Genomic DNA, 17781 nt, shown 5'->3' with positions numbered 1-17781 from the left:
CCAAATGCCTGAAGGTACCACGTTCATCTGTACAAACAATAGTACATAAGTATAAACACCATGGGACCACGTAGCCGTCATACCGCTCAGGAAGAAGACGCGTTCTGTCTCCTGGAGATTAACGTACTTTGGTGCGAGAAGTGCAACTCAATCCCAGAACAACAGCAAATGAACTTGTGAAGATGCTGGAGGAAACAGGTACAAAAGTATCTATATCCACAGTAAAACGAGTCCTATATCGACATAACCTGAAAGGCCGCTCAGCAAGGAAAAGGCCACTGCTCCAAAACCGCCATAAAAAGCCAGACTACGGTTTTCAACTGCACATGGGGACAAAGATCGTACTTTTTGGAGAAATGTCCTCTGGTCTGATGAAACAAAAATATAACTGTTTGGCCATAATGACCATCGTTATGTTTGGAGGAAAAAGGGGGATGCTTGCAAGCTGAAGAACACCATCCCAACCGTGAAGCACGGGGGTGGCAGCATCATGCTGTGGGGGTGCTTTGCTGCAGGAGGGACTGGTGCACGTCACAAAATAGATGGCATCATGAGGAAGGAAGATTATGTGGCTATATTGAAGCAACATCTCAAGACATCAGTCAGGAAGTTTAAGCTTGGTCGCCAATGGGTCTTCCAAATGGACAATGACCCCAAGCATACTTCCAAAGTTGTGGCAAAATGGCTTAAGGACAACAAAGTCAAGGTATTGGAGTGGCCATCACAAATCCTTGACCTCAATCCGATAGAAAATGTGTGGCAAGAACTGAAAAAGCGTGTGTGAGCAAGGAGGCTTACAAACCTGACTCAGTTACACCAGTTCTGTCAGGAGGAATGGGACAAAATTCACCCAACTTATTGTGGGAAGCTTGTGGAAGGCTACCCGAAACATTTGACCCAAGTTAAACAATTTAAAGGCAATGCTACCAAATACTAATTGAGTGTATGTAAACTTACATTTACATTTTTTTTACATTTAAGTCATTTAGCGGACGCTCTTATCCAGAGCGACTTACAGTTAGTGAGTGCATACATTATTTTAAAAAAAATCATACTGGACCCCGTGGGAATCGAACCCACAACCCTGGCGTTGCAAACGCCATGCTCTACCAACTGAGCTACATCCCTGGGAATGTGATAAAAGAAATAAAAGCTCTCTACTATTATTCTGACATTTCACATTCTTAAAATAAAGTGGTGATCCTAACTGACCTAAAACAGATCCCCTGCTGATTTTGTACGTTTGCCCACTGACAAAGAAATAATCAGTCTATAATTTTAATGGTAGGTTTATTTGAACAGTGAGAGACAGAATAATAACAAAAAAATCCAGAAAAACTTATGTCAAAAATTTTATAAATTGATTTTTCATTTTAATGAGGGAAATAAGTATTTGACCCCCTCTTAATCAGAAAGATTTCTGGCTCCCAGGTGTCTTTTATACAGGTAACGAGCTGAGATTAGGAGCACACTCTTAAAGGAAGTGTTCCTAATCTCAGTTTGTTGCCTGTATAAAAGACACCTGTCCACAGAAGCAATCAATCAATCAGATTCCAAACTCTCCACCATGGCCAAGACCAAAGAGCTCTCCAAGGATGTCAGGGACAAGATTGTAGACCTACACAAGACTGGAATAGGCTACAAGACCATCGCCAAGCAGCTTGGTGAGAAGGTGACAACAGTTGGTGCGATTATTCGCAAATGGAAGAAACACAAAATAACTGTCAATCTCCCTCGGCCTGGGGCTCCATGCAAGATCTCACCTCGTGGAGTTGCAATGATCATGAGAACGGTGAGGAATCAGCCCAGAACTACATGGGAGGATCTTGTCAATGATCTCAAGGCAGCTGGGACCATAGTCACCAAGAAAATAATTGGTAACACACTACGCCGTGAAGGACTGAAATCCTGCAGCGCCCGCAAGGTCCCCCTGCTCAAGAAAGCACATATACAGGCTCGTCTGAAGTTTGCCAATGAACATCTGAATGATTCAGAGGAGAACTGGGTGAAAGTGTTGTGGTCAGATGAGACCAAAATCGAGCTCTTTGGCATCAACTCAACTCGCCGTGTTTGGAGGAGGAGGAATGCTGCCTATGACCCCAAGAATACCATCCCCACCGTCAAACATGGAGGTGGAAACATTATGCTTTGGGGGTGTTTTTCTGCTAAGGGGAAAGGATAACTTCACCGCATCAAAGGGACGATGGACGGGGCCATGTACAGTCAAATCTTGGGTAAGAACCTCCTTCCCTCAGCCAGAACATTGAAAATGGGTCGTGGATAGGTATTCCAGCATGACAATGACCCAAAACAAATGCCCAAGGCAACAAAGGAGTGGCTCAAGAAGAAGCACATTAAGGTCCTGGAGTGGCCTAGCCAGTCTCCAGACCTTAATCCCATAGAAAATCTGTGGAGGGAGCTGAAGGTTTGAGTTGCCAAACGTCAGCATCGAAACCTTAATGACTTGGAGAAGATCTGCAAAGAGGATTGGGACAAAATCCCTCCTGAGATGTGTGCAAACCTGGTGGCCAACTACAAGAAACATCTGACCTCTGTGATTGCCAACAAGGGTTTTGCCACCAAGTCATGTTTTGCAGAGGGGTCAAATACTTATTTCCCTCATTAAAATGCAAATCAATTTATAACGTGTTTTTCTGGATTTTTTTGTTGTTATTCTGTCTCTCACTGTTCAAATAAACATACCATTAAAATGATAGACTCATGTCGTTGTCAGTGGGCAAACGTACAATATCAGCAGGGGATCAAATACTTTTTTCCCTCACTGTATGTAAACTTCCGACTTCAACTGTATGTATGGATATCTGTATTCACCGCTTTGTATTCCTCATTCATTTACCCATTCAGACGAGGCATAGTAAATGCAGAGTGACCTGTTGAAGTTGGCCTGGACCAGCTGGCATGGTATACTGCACCTCCTGTATAACAATGTTGTTTTATAAACCATAGCTGTGTTTTGTGCGCTGTGCCCCTCTAGCTGCGTAGTCAGTCTTCCTCCATCAGTTTGAAGGCAGGTAATTGGGGTTGTTTGTGGGGAGTGTTTGGCCATGCTACCCTGACAGCTCCTGGGTGACACTGGCATGCTGAAAATCTCACTGTGTGTTTGTGTCATCTCTCTCTGTCTCTCTCTCTCTCTCTCTCTCCCTCTCTCTCTGTCTCTTTATATTTCTCTCTCTCTCTCTCTCCCCCTCTCTCTCTCTCTCTCTCTCTCTCTCTCTCTCTCTCTCTCTCTCGCACTCCTTCTCGCTCACCCTCTCAGGTCTACAGTCTGAAGGCTCACCCTCTCATCTCAACCCCTAGAACAACCCTCTGAACAGCAGCAACAGCAGCATCAAGACGTCGCCAAGATGTTCAGCACCAAAAGGTCAGAATGGCGTCACAGATTTGATCTATTTTTGTGCTGTTGGGAGGGGGACTGTCACAAATCTCAGGGCTTTTTTAAATGGCTTTGTCTGATACAAACTGACATTTCATGTCAGCTGTTTTCCATTTTTGCTCATGTTTTGGGGCTGAATTTGACTTTAGAGAGAGAGGTGACTTTTGAGTTAAGGTTAACACAAATGTTATTTTGCCTCTGTTTGTGACACATGAGGTCAATCACAAATAATGACAGTTTAAAGGTGCTTAATTTATTCAGAGTTCTATTTGGTTATTCTTCTTGGAATATAATGTTATTGTTTCCATAAAACATGGAGACACACACACACACAATCAGACATCATCTTATACTAAAATGAAGCCTATAGGAATGTTGCAGGCATTAGTATTGCAAAAGAGGTCATTAATTGCCTGTGGATTACATCCTGAAATATAATTAATATTCAACACTAGAACTCCTCCCTCATATTTTCAGAAGTATACAAACACTCTCATCCCAGAATAAAAACAAACTGCCTTGGTGCCCTAGCTTGAATAATCACATAACCATGCATGTTCTAACAGGAAGTTACAGCTAGTTCACAAAATATATTAAATAATGGTCAAAGGCACCTTGCCTAACATCAGTGTTCAAATAAAACCAATGGGAGTTCTTTGCCTCAAACGTTTTCTGAGAGCTTTGTCTAAATTATCCCCACATCATATCAAATGCATGGTGAGAAAACGATTTTGTACTGTGTTGAAAGCTTCTAGAACATCAACTTGTTAATAGAGGGCTTTTAAGGTAAGTACCTTATTAACTGAAATAAACTGAAATGTTAAGCTCCCAACCGTTTTGGTCTGGTGGGGCGAAATGATACCCATTTTCATCACAATATGTGAGCGGTACCATCCTGAAAATCTTTATAGAAGATTAGAAGAATTACAAGATTTTCTATGACGTTTTTATAAAAACGTCATTGCGACCTCTGATGATAATACAGTATATGAACATAATGTAATATAATATAATCAAGTGAAGGTGAGATGATTCACAAGGTGGATGAATCCCTTGAGGATGAGTTGTCCTTGACTGAATCGTCCCATTCCCCACCGCTCCTCAGCACCCCCTGTCATATCATGCAAAAGCACACACCTGTCAGAAGTGACACTCTCTCTCCCCCTCTTTACGATCAAGCCTGGGCATACTCTTCATATTTATACCTGCTATATATATAATGGTCCCATCAAGACCTAACACATTCCTCTGCTTGCTGACAAGCCCACTTCATTAATGTCCAACAGCCTCTGTCACATGTAGAACAAACAGCCCTGCCGCTGGAAGCCAATGTTGGTCATCAAATAGCTTTTTCCTGAATTACCTAATGTATGAAAATGGCCTTTTCTGCTTCCTGTTGTTACATAAAGCAGAACGTGTATGAGTATGAGTCAGCCTCGGGTGGAACCTAACTGTATTTGTGGCAATACGTTGTTTTAGCAACGTAAATCAAGTCAAGCTTTTTAAGCACGTTGAACCTATTTCATACAAACAAACTTTAAAATGTTTGAATAGTATTGTTTGTTATTGTTGTTTCTGTTCTTGTGGTGGTGTGTTTTGGGTGAGTGGCGTATGGATGAGTTTTGTTCCTCTTTGTCCCGCCCTGAGACAAACGCTGAGGTAAAGTTAAAACGCAATACTGTTTATTATGATTTATACAGTGGGGAAAAAAAGTATTTAGTCAGCCACCAATTGTGCAAGTTATCCCACTTAAAAAGATGAGAGAGGTCTGTAATTTTCATCATATGTACACGTCAACTATGACAGACAAATTGAGGGAAAAAAATCCAGAAAATCACATTGTAGGATTTTTTATGAATTTATTTGCAAATTATGGTGGAAAATAAGTATTTGGTCACCTACAAACAAGCAAGATTTCTGGCTCTCACAGACTTGTAACTTCTTCTTTAAGAGGCTCCTCTGTCCTCCACTCGTTACCTGTATTAATGGCACCTGTTTGAACTTGTTATCAGTATAAAAGACACATGTCCACAACCTCAAACAGTCACACTCCAAACTCCACTATGGCCAAGACCAAAGAGCTGTCAAAGGACACCAGAAACAAAATTGTAGACCTGCACCAGGCTGGGAAGACTGAATCTGCAATAGGTAAGCAGCTTGGTTTGAAGAAATCAACTGTGGGAGCAATTATTAGGAAATGGAAGACATACAAGACCTCTGATAATCTCCCTCGATCTGGGGCTCCACGCAAGATCTCACCCCGTGGGGTCAAAATGATCACAAGAACGGTGAGCAAAAATCCCAGAACCACACGGGGGGACCTAGTGAATGACCTGCAGAGAGCTGGGACCAAAGTAACAAAGCCTACCATCAGTAACACACTACGCCGCCAGGGACTCAAATCCTGCAGTGCCAGACGTGTCCCCCTGCTTAAGCCAGTACATGTCCAGGCCCGTCTGAAGTTTGCTAGAGTGCATTTGGATGATCCAGAAGAGGATTGGGAGAATGTCATATGGTCAGATGAAACCAAAATAGAACTTTTTGGTAAAAACTCAACTCGTCGTGTTTGGAGGACAAAGAATGCTGAGTTGCATCCAAAGAACACCATACCTACTGTGAAGCATGGGGGTGGAAACATCATGCTTTGGGGCTGTTTTTCTGCAAAGGGACCAGGACGACTGATCCGTGTAAAGGAAAGAATGAATGGGGCCATGTATTGTGAGATTTTGAGTGAAAACCTCTTTCCATCAGCAAGGGCATTGTAGATGAAACGTGGCTGGGTCTTTCAGCATGACAATGATCCCAAACACACCGCCCGGGCAACGAAGGAGTGGCTTCATAAGAAGCATTTCAAGGTCCTGGAGTGGCCTAGCCAGTCTCCAGATCTCAACCCCATAGAAAATCTTTGGAGGGAGTTGAAAGTCCGTGTTGCCCAGCGACAGCCCCAAAACATGGAATGGGCCAAAATACCAGCAATAGTGTGTGAAAACCTTGTGAAGACTTGCAGAAAACGTTTGACCTGTGTCATTGCCAACAAAGGGTATATAACAAAGTATTGAGAAACTTTTGTTATTGACCAAATACTTATTTTCCACCACAATTTGCAAATAAATTCATTAAAAATCCTACAATGTGATTTTCTGGAGAAAAAAAATCTCATTTTGTCTGTCATAGTTGATGTGTACCTATGATGAAAATTACAGGCCTCTCTCATCTTTTTAAGTGGGAGAACTTGCACAATTGGTGGCTGACTAAATACTTTTTTGGCCCACTGTACATGATGCCAACACACGAGGGGAAGAGAGGTTGTCGTGATTCTAGTCATGCATATGAAATGCATATAATAATCAGCAGGTTGAGTAACGTATGGTAAAACTAAGATACCTCACTGTCTTCAGGGGGACTGGATCAACAGAACAGATGACATGGATGTGCTGAAAATGAGTATTTTATAGCAGCCCATCTTGAAAATTCACAGATTCTCAAACTCATTCCCATTTTGCTGAATATGAGACAAAGCATTTTTCTTCTGCTAAACTGCTGAACGAGCCGAAAGACGACTGTGGAAATCTGTTTATCTGTCTAAAAGCCTGAGCTGCAACTGTGGATTTTTTTTATATTGGTTTTCCATCCTTGCCCCCTCACACACACACACACACACACACAAACACACAGTCACTGAAGCGTCCATCTGCATATACGCAGAGACTTTGATTAAAAGTCTTTCATTAAACTTTAATCAGTCTCACGTCTGACAGTGCTTTAGGCTACCTTGCATTTTATTGGAATGAAGTCTGGAACAGAGGCGAGGATGATAAATCTAGAACCTTCCTTTACCTAGGGAAAACACATTAGCCCTGCCTGTCTTTGATTACATTTACTAGAACTTCCCTCCAATACTAGAAAGACTGTTTTACTGTTATAGATGGGCCTAGATGGGCCCAGAGCCTCAGCATCCAGTCACAGCTTAATCGGTCATGTTTATACATTCTCATTAAAAGGTAACTTGAGCACCGTTAAATTGAATCTTTCATTCCAAGGGAACATTTATGAAGCGGAGAGCTGAATTACGGTTTTGTATCCAACTCATTAAAACTTTGCCCCGAAAGGCCGCCGCTAACGAAGCTATAGCTATAAATCTGGAACAGGGGGGAACAAAGAGAGGTCCCTATAATTCTCTTTGAGGTTGATGTAATTTGTATCTGTATTCTGTCTGGGGATATGCTCCTCTAATGAGGCTTGCCAGTGTTTACATGCCAAAATAGTCTGAGACGAACGGACGGTGAGGAGAGTCGAGTGGACCCAACCCCAGTACCACCTTCACTCCTCAGCTCATTATTCAGCCATCATGCTGCCGTTCCCAAAATGGTCCTGAGACGGCATTGACACAACAATACACAACTCAGCTCCTATACGACCTCAAATCTCCCCAAATCCTCATTATATCCATCCTGGGGCTGGAAGAGGTTGTCTAGTTCCAGTTTTGGGTCATTCGTGGCCTCTGTTTGGTACCTCACGGCTGTTTGCTGTCATGAGATTCATCCCAAATGATACCCTATTTCCTATATAGTGCACTACTTTTGACCAGAGCATTGGTCAAAAGTAGTGCTCTATATAGGTACCATTTGGGACACACCCTTTGGAAAGAGGAGGCTGGCCCTGTATGTCCTGTTGGTTGACAGCTCTGTTGCTGTCTGTTTGTGAGAGGTTTTGGTAATGCTCTATTTTCTGTCTGTTTGTTGAGAGGTCTTGTTAATATGTTTGTTGAGAGGTCTTGATAATGCTCTGTTGCTGTCTGTTTGTTGAGAGGTCTTGTTAATGCTCTGTTCCTTTCTGTTTGAGAGGTCTTGGTAATGCTCTGTTGCTGTCTGTTTGTTGAGAGGTCTTGGTAATATGTTTGTTGAGAGGTCTTGATAATGCTCTGTTGCTGTCTGTTTGTTGAGAGGTCTTGTTAATGCTCTGTTCCTTTCTGTTTGTTGAGAGGTCTTGGTAATGCTCTATTTTCTGTCTGTTTGTTGAGAGGTCTTGTTAATGCTCTATTTGCTGTCTGTTTGTTGAGAGGTATTGGTAATGCTCTGTTCCTTTCTGTTTGTTGAGAGGTCTTGGTAATGCTCTATTTGCTGTCTGTTTGTTGAGAGGTATTGGTAATGCTCTATTTTCTGTCTGTTTGTTGAGAGGTCTTGTTAATGCTCTATTTGCTGTCTGTTTGTTGAGAGGTATTGGTAATGCTCTGTTCCTTTCTGTTTGTTGAGAGGTCTTGGTAATGCTCTATTTGCTGTCTGTTTGTTGAGAGGTCTTGGTAATATGTTTGTTGAGAGGTCTTGATAATGCTCTGTTGCTGTCTGTTTGTTGAGAGGTCTTGGTAATATGTTTGTTGAGAGGTCTTGATAATGCTCTGTTGCTGTCTGTTTGTTGAGAGGTATTGGTAATGCTCTGTTCCTTTCTGTTTGTTGAGAGGTTTTGGTAATGCTCTATTTTCTGTCTGTTTGTTGAGAGGTCTTGTTAATGCTCTATTTGCTGTCTGTTTGTTGAGAGGTATTGGTAATGCTCTGTTCCTTTCTGTTTGTTGAGAGGTCTTGGTAATGCTCTATTTGCTGTCTGTTTGTTGAGAGGTCTTGGTACTGCTCTGTTGCTGTCTGTTTGTTGAGAGGTCTTGGTAATATGTTTGTTGAGAGGTCTTGATAATGCTCTGTTGCTGTCTGTTTGTTGAGAGGTCTTGTTAATGCTCTGTTCCTTTCTGTTTGTTGAGAGGTCTTGGTAATGCTCCATTTGCTGTCTGTTTGTTGAGAGGTCTTGGTAATGCTCTATTTGCTGTCTGTTTGTTGAGAGGTCTTGGTAATATGTTTGTTGAGAGGTCTTGATAATGCTCTGTTGCTGTCTGTTTGTTGAGAGGTCTTGTTAATGCTCTGTTCCTTTCTGTTTGTTGAGAGGTCTTGGTAATGCTCTGTTGCTGTCTGTTTGTTGAGAGGTCTTGGTAATATGTTTGTTGAGAGGTCTTGATAATGCTCTGTTGCTGTCTGTTTGTTGAGAGGTATTGGTAATGCTCTATTTTCTGTCTGTTTGTTGAGAGGTATTGGTAATGCTCTGTTCCTTTCTGTTTGTTGAGAGGTCTTGGTAATGCTCTATTTGCTGTCTGTTTGTTGAGAGGTATTGGTAATGCTCTGTTGCTGTCTGTTTGTTGAGAGGTCTTGGTAATATGTTTGTTGAGAGGTCTTGATAATGCTCTGTTGCTGTCTGTTTGTTGAGAGGTCTTGTTAATGCTCTGTTCCTTTCTGTTTGTTGAGAGGTCTTGGTAATGCTCTATTTCCTGTCTGTTTGTTGAGAGGTCTTGGTAATGCTCTATTTGCTGTCTGTTTGTTGAGAGGTCTTGGTAATGCTCTATTTGCTCTCTGTTTGTTGAGAGGTCTTGGTAATGCTCTGTTGCTGTCTGTTTGTTGAGAGGTCTTGGTAATATGTTTGTTGAGAGGTCTTGATAATGCTCTGTTGCTGTTTGTTGGTTGAGAGGTATTGGTAATGCTCTATTTTCTGTCTGTTTGTTGAGAGGTATTGGCAATGCTCTGTTCCTTTCTGTTTGTTGAGAGGTTTTGGTAATGCTCTATTTTCTGTCTGTTTGTTGAGAGGTCTTGGTAATGCTCTATTTGCTGTCTGTTTGTTGAGAGGTCTTGGTAATGCTCTGTTGCTGTCTGTTTGTTGAGAGGTCTTGGTAATATGTTTGTTGAGAGGTCTTGATAATGCTCTGTTGCTGTCTGTTGGTTGAGAGGTATTGGTAATGCTCTATTTGCTGTCTGTTTGTTGAGAGGTATTGGTAATGCTCTGTTCCTTTCTGTTTGTTGAGAGGTCTTGGTAATGCTCTATTTCCTGTCTGTTTGTTGAGAGGTCTTGGTGATGCTGAGTCAAGCTGTCAAGCTTGGAGCTATAATTGCTTTCAGTGTGGGCTGTAATGAAATTACTACAACAATATGAGTGGGACTCATTAGTTGTGGATGGACCCAGACACAGACTGAGCCTAGGGGTCTGTTCAAATGTGTTTGATGCTTTAATGTGGACTGACTGGCACTAGGTGTGAATAAATGACAACTTCACAAGTGGGATGTTCCATGGATATTCAGCATAGAGGAAAACATCTTCCTGAATCGATTTACCTGATTCTGTCTCTATCATTCACAACAATGACTCACAAAGTAATATATTCCTTTATTCTCTTTCCTTGATAATGAACATGATTTAACATGTTCTGTATGACCTTGACAACTTTGTTCGCCATGACATTACAGACTACATACGTCAGCCAATGAAGAAAATTAGCCTACTTGATGTGTCACATCATCAAAACATCTAATTAAGATGTGTCACATCATCAAAACTTCTAGTTAAGGATGCCATCAGAAAGGGTATATAATAAACAGAATAACAGATACAACATTGACCTCCCCCCACCCCACCCACACATGAATGGACACACAAACACACACACACACATACACACACTCACAAACACGCACGCAAACCCCCTACTGATCCTGAGCCCTGAGCTCAGGCGTCCTCACTGACCTTGAGAATCTGTGCAACAAAGTCTATGTAGTTTCTACATGAAAGACGTGAAATTGTGGTGCCTGACTCTGAGCCTGGCAACAGCATAGCAGCTCACAAGGAGTGACTAGTGTTAGCTAACATGGGGAATGACAGCAGCACTAGTACTGCCTGAGGACAGCTAACTCTGAGGGAAAGTGAAGAGGGAAGGGTTTTACTCTGAGAGAGGAAAGGGAGCTATTATGTGACAGTATCGTTTGTCATGGGACACATCATCTCTAGGGCTGTTGCTATTATAGATTCCATTTTAGAATTCAGAATCTGAGGAGGGCAAAGAGGATGTGCGGTTGCAGTCTGTCCTTCTCACTGTGCACAAGACTAGGATATAAGGGTAGACTAACAGTAAACTAATATGCCATATGAACTAGGGCTGGGAATTGCCAGGGACCTCACGATAAGATATTATCACAATACTTAGGTACCGATATGATATATATTGCGATTCTCACGATTCTAAATGTATTGCGATTCGATACTGTGATTTTATTCAATGTTCCGAACATATTGCTCACCATATGTCTGCTGCAGAGGGACGAGAGAGAGCCATGAGAAAATGACTTTTGATCAGTCATGGAAATAAAAGTGCTGAAAGCAAATTGGATCCCTATTTAAAAAGAAGATGGAGAACAAGCTATGCAGGAAAAATGCTGGACATTTGGTGCAGGTACAGCCAACTAGCACAAAAATAATATTGCGATATTGTTTTACCCCATTATTATTATGAACTAGAGCAAACTATTCAGGTAAGTGCATTATGTCACGGTCACATTCGCCATTGTTACTGATATACAGTGTATCTTTGTCAGCTAAAACCCCTGATCAATTCCTCTGAAAGTGCAATGGAAAAGTACTATCAGGTACTGTGATGTATTGTGGGTCTTACTGCTTATTGATGGACAGCAGTAGCAGCAGGTGTTGACTGACTCAAATGTTCCATTGATCTGTCAGGCTATTAATAGAACATTGTTGTCTAGCATGTTGTCTATCTACCGCTGTAGACTATCTACAAGGACTGACTGGCCCTTGCTGTGTCTCACATGTTGTCTACCACTGGTGCCTTATATAGATACCTGGGTTCACTGTAGCCTTGTGAGAAAATGTGTTTGTGCTGCTTTGCTGATTCTTACGTGGCCATTGTTAGGTGACAACATCCGGTGTCACCGGACCACATCCAGTGGATTGCTGGTGATTGTAGGCTTTAAGAAAAGGCAACAATGTTGGTGCAGGAATAAAGCACGAGAGCAGCATATATGGTATAGCCTTCTCTTTCATACCTATACACTGTTGATCGTAGCCATTAAGGCCTTGGCCTGCTCCTAGTAAGGAGTTCAGTCTCTTTAATTAAAACTCTGCTTTCTGTTTTTTCTATGGAACTAAAACTAGTGTTAATCTACTTACATGTCTGTGAAGATAGCAAAGTGGGCCCTGAAGAGTTTCGCCTTCAGGGGCCCACTTTTTCCCCTTGAATATACACATACACTTTCTCAGGCGGCCAGGAGAAAGTATGGTGTCATGCATGGGATGGATGTAGAGTGGTTTGAGAGTCACACCGCTGTTTCCTCTCTAGCTCATGCTGGGGTAACTGAGCCTTGCGGGCATGCCTTCCATGGCCACCAGCTGATGAAATTTGTATGCAGCTGTATTTAGAAAACTGTATTTTACAGGATTACTTTTCAGTCTCCATTTCTGACTTCAAAGGAGGAGCTTGGCCACTGCTGGAGGTATGGTTCTGAACTATCTAGTGCACTATTCTGTTCAATGTTCCATTCTATTTGTCAGACCTGTTTTCCATCGCTCCCAGGCTTCTAACTGATCAATTCTAATCTCCCGTAACAATATTTTGCCTCCGCTTTTCCCCCTGCTTTTAATTTCTGTTAATCTATTAAATGAAATATGTAATGAATTTGCTGATTGCATGTCAGTGGGCGGCAGGTAGCTTAGTGGTTAAGAGCGTTGTGCCAGTAACCGAAAGGTCGCTGGTTCTAATCCCTGAGCCGACTAGGTGAAAAATCTGTCTGTGCCCTTGAGCAAGGCACTTAACCCTAATTGCTCCTGTAAGTCGCTCTGGATAAGAGCGTCTGCTAAATGACTAAAATGTATTTATTTATTTATGTCAATGGAATTAGTGCCTTAGCTTGCAGCTAGGGTACACATATAGTGAAGTGAATACCAAAAACTGCCTACAGAACTGTTGGCCTTCCACTTTGAAGAAACCAATGGTTCATTACTACTTAAAGTGCTCCATTCTACTTTATTGACTGCTGTTGAAAAGTCAATGAGCTATGCTACATAAGTTATATAGCAGGCTTCATTTATTTAAAGAGCTTTGCTCTGCGCTACCTATTCTAACCTAAGTTGCATTTGATCACATTTGCCTGCTACGTTTCTTTTCACACTATTTAACATAGTCGTCTGCTGTACAGGATGTGGCATCACAATGGTAGCACGTTTCGACTAAATTGCACACATCTCAGGGGAAGAAAGAAGTGGCCCTTGAGGGGTTTGATTGTGAACATGCCCTAGTTAAACTGAGGGAAAACCATGTCCCCCTCCAAGCCCTGAGCACCACCACCTTGGGCATGTTGGCATATTGTTGTGGCATGATGCCAGGCAACCCATGGTTCTTTCAGCTAGTACCACCCTGTCCATACCCTCGCCTCCTCCCCTCTCATCCTCCCTCCTCGTTGGGTGAATGCACCGGAGCAGCCGGTCCCTCTGGGCCCCTGAGTCCCGGGGTGAACACCTAGGAAGAGTCAAATGAATGTGTGATTTCATTACTCACATGAAACACCAGCAGCTCTCAATGCCGGCCAGAGGGCAAACTAAACGCTGCAGTCAGAAACAGGAAAAGAAATATTTTTCTATTACATGAGCTACTGTAGTAAATTACCTTTCAGAAACAAATTAGAATTCCAATTCTCAAAGCTTTGGTCTTTTTAGTGTAATGCATACTGTCTATTTTTTTATGAGCGATATGTTTCTCTTTCATATGTTCTCTTTATCTCTTTGTTACAGTAATATGGTATGTTTTCTGGGATACAGATTGTGACATCAGTAGCATGAGAGCAGAGAGAATAGAGAAAGAGGGAGAGAGAGAACACCTCCGGGTGAGGTGGGTGGCAGGATGTTTGTTAAGCTTGGTAATTGGTAGTGTGAAGGATACCGGGGCGAAATATGGCTCTTCAAAGATCTGCAATAGCTACTGCAAGTCTCTCTCTCGCTCTCCCTCTCTCTCTCTCCGTCTCTCTCCCTCTCTCTCTTTCTCTCGCTCTCTCTCCTTCTCTCTCTCTCTTTCTCTCTCCCTCTCTCTTTGTCTGCATTTTCACTTTCATCCCCCAGGATCAAATCATTTAATATCTTATATAAGGACTATATAAAGATTAGAAAACTGTGAGCCCAAACAAGCGTCTTCAAACAGTTATACGATTCGAATGTGGGAAGGGAAACGCATGAATGGCTGGCTATCTTTTTCAATTTGCTGGCTGCTGTGACATTTTGCAATGGTGGGAAAAAGTACTAAATGGAAATTATCAAATGTAATGCTGCTCCCTGCTCTCCGCTTGCTGCTTTTGATTGATGTTGGCTGAGCTCATCCTTATCTGACATTTTTTCATTTACCACGTTGCCCAAAGTGGATGTTTTTCTAACTGGGGATCTGACCTTACTGATCTGTGTGATCTATGGGAGGAGATGGAACTCTCAGAACCTTCTAGAAGGCTATAAAACACAGAGAATCACCAGGCAGCTCTATCTAGGAGCTATAGGTACACCTGGCGCATTCTGGTGCATGTCGTTTTGATTTATGTATGAGCCAGATGGCATTGTGAAGGTTTTCTGAAGGTAATATTTTACAATGATGAAAAGCCTCTACATGGTGTCTCGAGACAGTAAACAATACAGTTTATGTCACATTACTGTATGGGCAAAAACAGGGACAGGGGGTGAAATACACTATATATAGAAAAGCATGTGGACACCCCTTCAAATTAGTGGATTTGGCTATGTATGTCTAAATACACTACATGACCAAAAGTATGTGGACGCCTGCTCGTCGAACATCTCATTCCAAAATCATGGGCATTAATATGGAGTTGGTCCCCCCTTTGCTGCTATAACAGCCTCCACTCTTCTGGGAAGGCTTTCCACTAGATGTTGGAACATTGCTGTGGGGACTTGCTTCCATTCAGCCACAAGAGCATTAGTGGGCACTGATGTTGGGCGATTATGCCTGCCTCGCAGTCGGCGTTCCAATTCATCCCAGAGGTGTTCGATGGGGTTGAGGTCAGGGCAGGCGAGTCAAGTTCTTCCACACCGATCTCGACAAACCATTTCTGTATGGACCTCGCTTTGTGCACGGGGGCATTGTCATGCTGAAACAGGAAAGGGCCTTCCCCAAACTGTGGCCACAAAGTTTGAAGCACAGAATCATCTAGAATGTAATTGTATGCTGTAGCGTTAAGATTTCCCTTCACTGGAACTAAGGGGCCTAGCCCGAACCATGAAAAACAGCCCCAGACCATTATTCCTCCACCAAACTTTACAGTTGGCACTATGCATTCGGGCAGGTAGAGTTTTCCTGGCATCCACCAAACCCAGATTAGTTCGTCGGACTGTCAGATGGTGAAGCGTGATTCATCACTCCAGAGAACGTGTTTCCACTGTTCCAGTCCAATGGCGGCAAGCTTTACACCACTCCAGCCGACGCTTGGCATTGTGCATGGTGATCTTAGGCTTGTGTGCAGCTGTTCGGCCATGAAAACCCATTTTATGAAGCTCCCGACGAACAGTTCGTTGCTTCCAGATTCAGTTTGGAACTCGGTAGAGAGTGTTGCAACCGAGGACAGACGATTTTTACGCGCTACACGCTTCAGCACTCCGCAGTCCCGTTCTGTGAGCTTGTGTGGCCTACCACTTCGCGGCTGAGCTGTTGTTGCTCCTAGATGTTTCCATTTCACAATAACAGCACCTACAGTTCACCAGGGCAGCTCTAGCAGGGCAAAACTGACTTGTTGGGAAGGTGGCATCCTATGACGGTGCCATGTTGAAAGTCACTGAACTCTTCAGTAAGGCCATTCTACTGCCAATTTGTCTATGGAGATTGCATGGCTCTGTGCTTGATTTTATACACCTGTCAGCAACGGTGTGGCTGAAATAGCTGATTTCAGCTAATTTGAAGTGGTGTCCACATACTTTTGTATATAAAGTGTATGTAAACTGAGTGTACAAAACATTAAGAACACCTTCCTAGTATTGAGTTCCCGGTGTCCTTGATGTTTTGTATACTCAGTGTATAATTTTCACAATTGCCCAAATGAGCTTCACATCCCTGACTGTGTATGAATATGTACTTAGTTAATTTAATTTAAAAGAAGAGTGGCTATTACAAATATTCCAAAGTATCATGGTTGAAACTTGTATGTGTTTTTAGTGATCAGTTATTTTTTATTTGCAAAAGTAATTAAGCAAAGAACTACTTTGAAACGTGTATGTTTGAAAAATGTGTTAGTGCTCAAATCATAGAAGCATTTCCCGGGTGAGTAGAGGATGAGGAGAGGGTGAGGGTGTGCGGTATTGGCCAGAAGGCCAGCGCCTGTTAGTTCATCTCATCCACTGAGACGGTTGGGTTTAGTGGAAGGCTAAGGTATGCTAGCTAGCGTAGCGACGGCACTCCATCGCAATACATCAACAATCTGACTCTTACCCGGAGCTGGCAGCTCTCTCTGTTCTCACCCCCAGGAGACTAGCAGAAAGTGAAGGAAGTGGCTTGGCAAAGCTGAAGTGATTGGATGGGTTCTCCTTGGTTGAGTTCCAAATGGCACCCTATTCCCTATGTAGTGCACTTCTTTTGGTCAAAGTAGTACACTACATAGGGCATAGGGTGCCATTTGGGGCGTATCCCTTCCACAGACAGGCTAATTTCACTCCTGTTAATGTCACTGTCTGAGGAGAGCGTGTGGAACTGAAGGAAGAGCGCAAAAGCAGTGTCAGTGTACCTATACAAATGGATTTGCTGAGGTACTGACATATTGAGTGTGCCCATGAGTAGGGGTGTAACGGTTCACCAAATCCATGGTTATTAAGGTTTTGGGGTTATGGTTCGGTTTGGTTAAGGTACTGAGTTACTTTTTGTTTATTTGGCAAAAGACCCAAAACTAAAAAGCACCCTATTTGTGGCCCAAGTCTAGTTTCTGTTACAGTATTCACAATGTTCCTGGCATTGTCTGTTGTGACATGGATTTTTATGTTGGGCCTCTAAAGTAGAGGTCTTCACGGGTCCAAAAAGTTGGGCCCGTTCCAAAATGGACATGGGGCTTTCTCATTGGACCCGATATGCATAAATAAATAAAAATATATAGAGACTTGTTCCTAACGGACCTGAGGACAACTAGACCAGTTCCGTTGGTCCGATCCGAGTGATGTTCCCAAACTGGAGATTTAAACGATGATGGAGCGCAGTTAAGATTAGAATTTTGATTACAACCTGCGCATAGGCTATCGTTAGTTGTTTTAACGGAATAGCTACAATGTTTTTCAGCTCAATGACATACAATGCAGTGTAGGCATAGCTTATAGGCCTAGTGTTTTTTTATTTTTTTATTTTATGTGTTCATTCTGGTTAACAGTGCGGACCGAACTGAGGTCCCCGTACCGAACGGTTCGGTATGAAAAATGTGCACTGTTACAGCCCTACCAATGAGTGTACTGTCAAATTACCATTTTCTGAGGGAAATTGCCTGTTCTAGTAATTCCACACACATGCACATGCACACGCACACGCACACACACACACACACACA

At 42.6% G+C, this 17781-nt stretch overlaps 1 protein-coding gene across 1 annotated transcript in view; it reads left to right on the top strand.

Annotated features, from left to right (window-relative positions):
- Positions 1 to 17781, top strand: part of LOC121586049 (oxidation resistance protein 1-like) — a 122656-nt gene that overhangs the window by 22836 nt on the left and 82039 nt on the right. Inside the window, exon 2 of the mRNA XM_045217940.1 lies at positions 3278 to 3382. Within this exon, the coding sequence (XP_045073875.1) occupies positions 3366 to 3382 (17 nt within the window). The 5' untranslated portion in view covers positions 3278 to 3365. The remainder of the gene's footprint in view (positions 1 to 3277; positions 3383 to 17781) is intronic.

Source organism: Coregonus clupeaformis, unplaced genomic scaffold, assembly GCF_020615455.1.
Source record: "Coregonus clupeaformis isolate EN_2021a unplaced genomic scaffold, ASM2061545v1 scaf1279, whole genome shotgun sequence".
NCBI lineage: Eukaryota > Metazoa > Chordata > Actinopteri > Salmoniformes > Salmonidae > Coregonus > Coregonus clupeaformis.
This window is presented reverse-complemented; position numbering and strand designations above follow the sequence as displayed.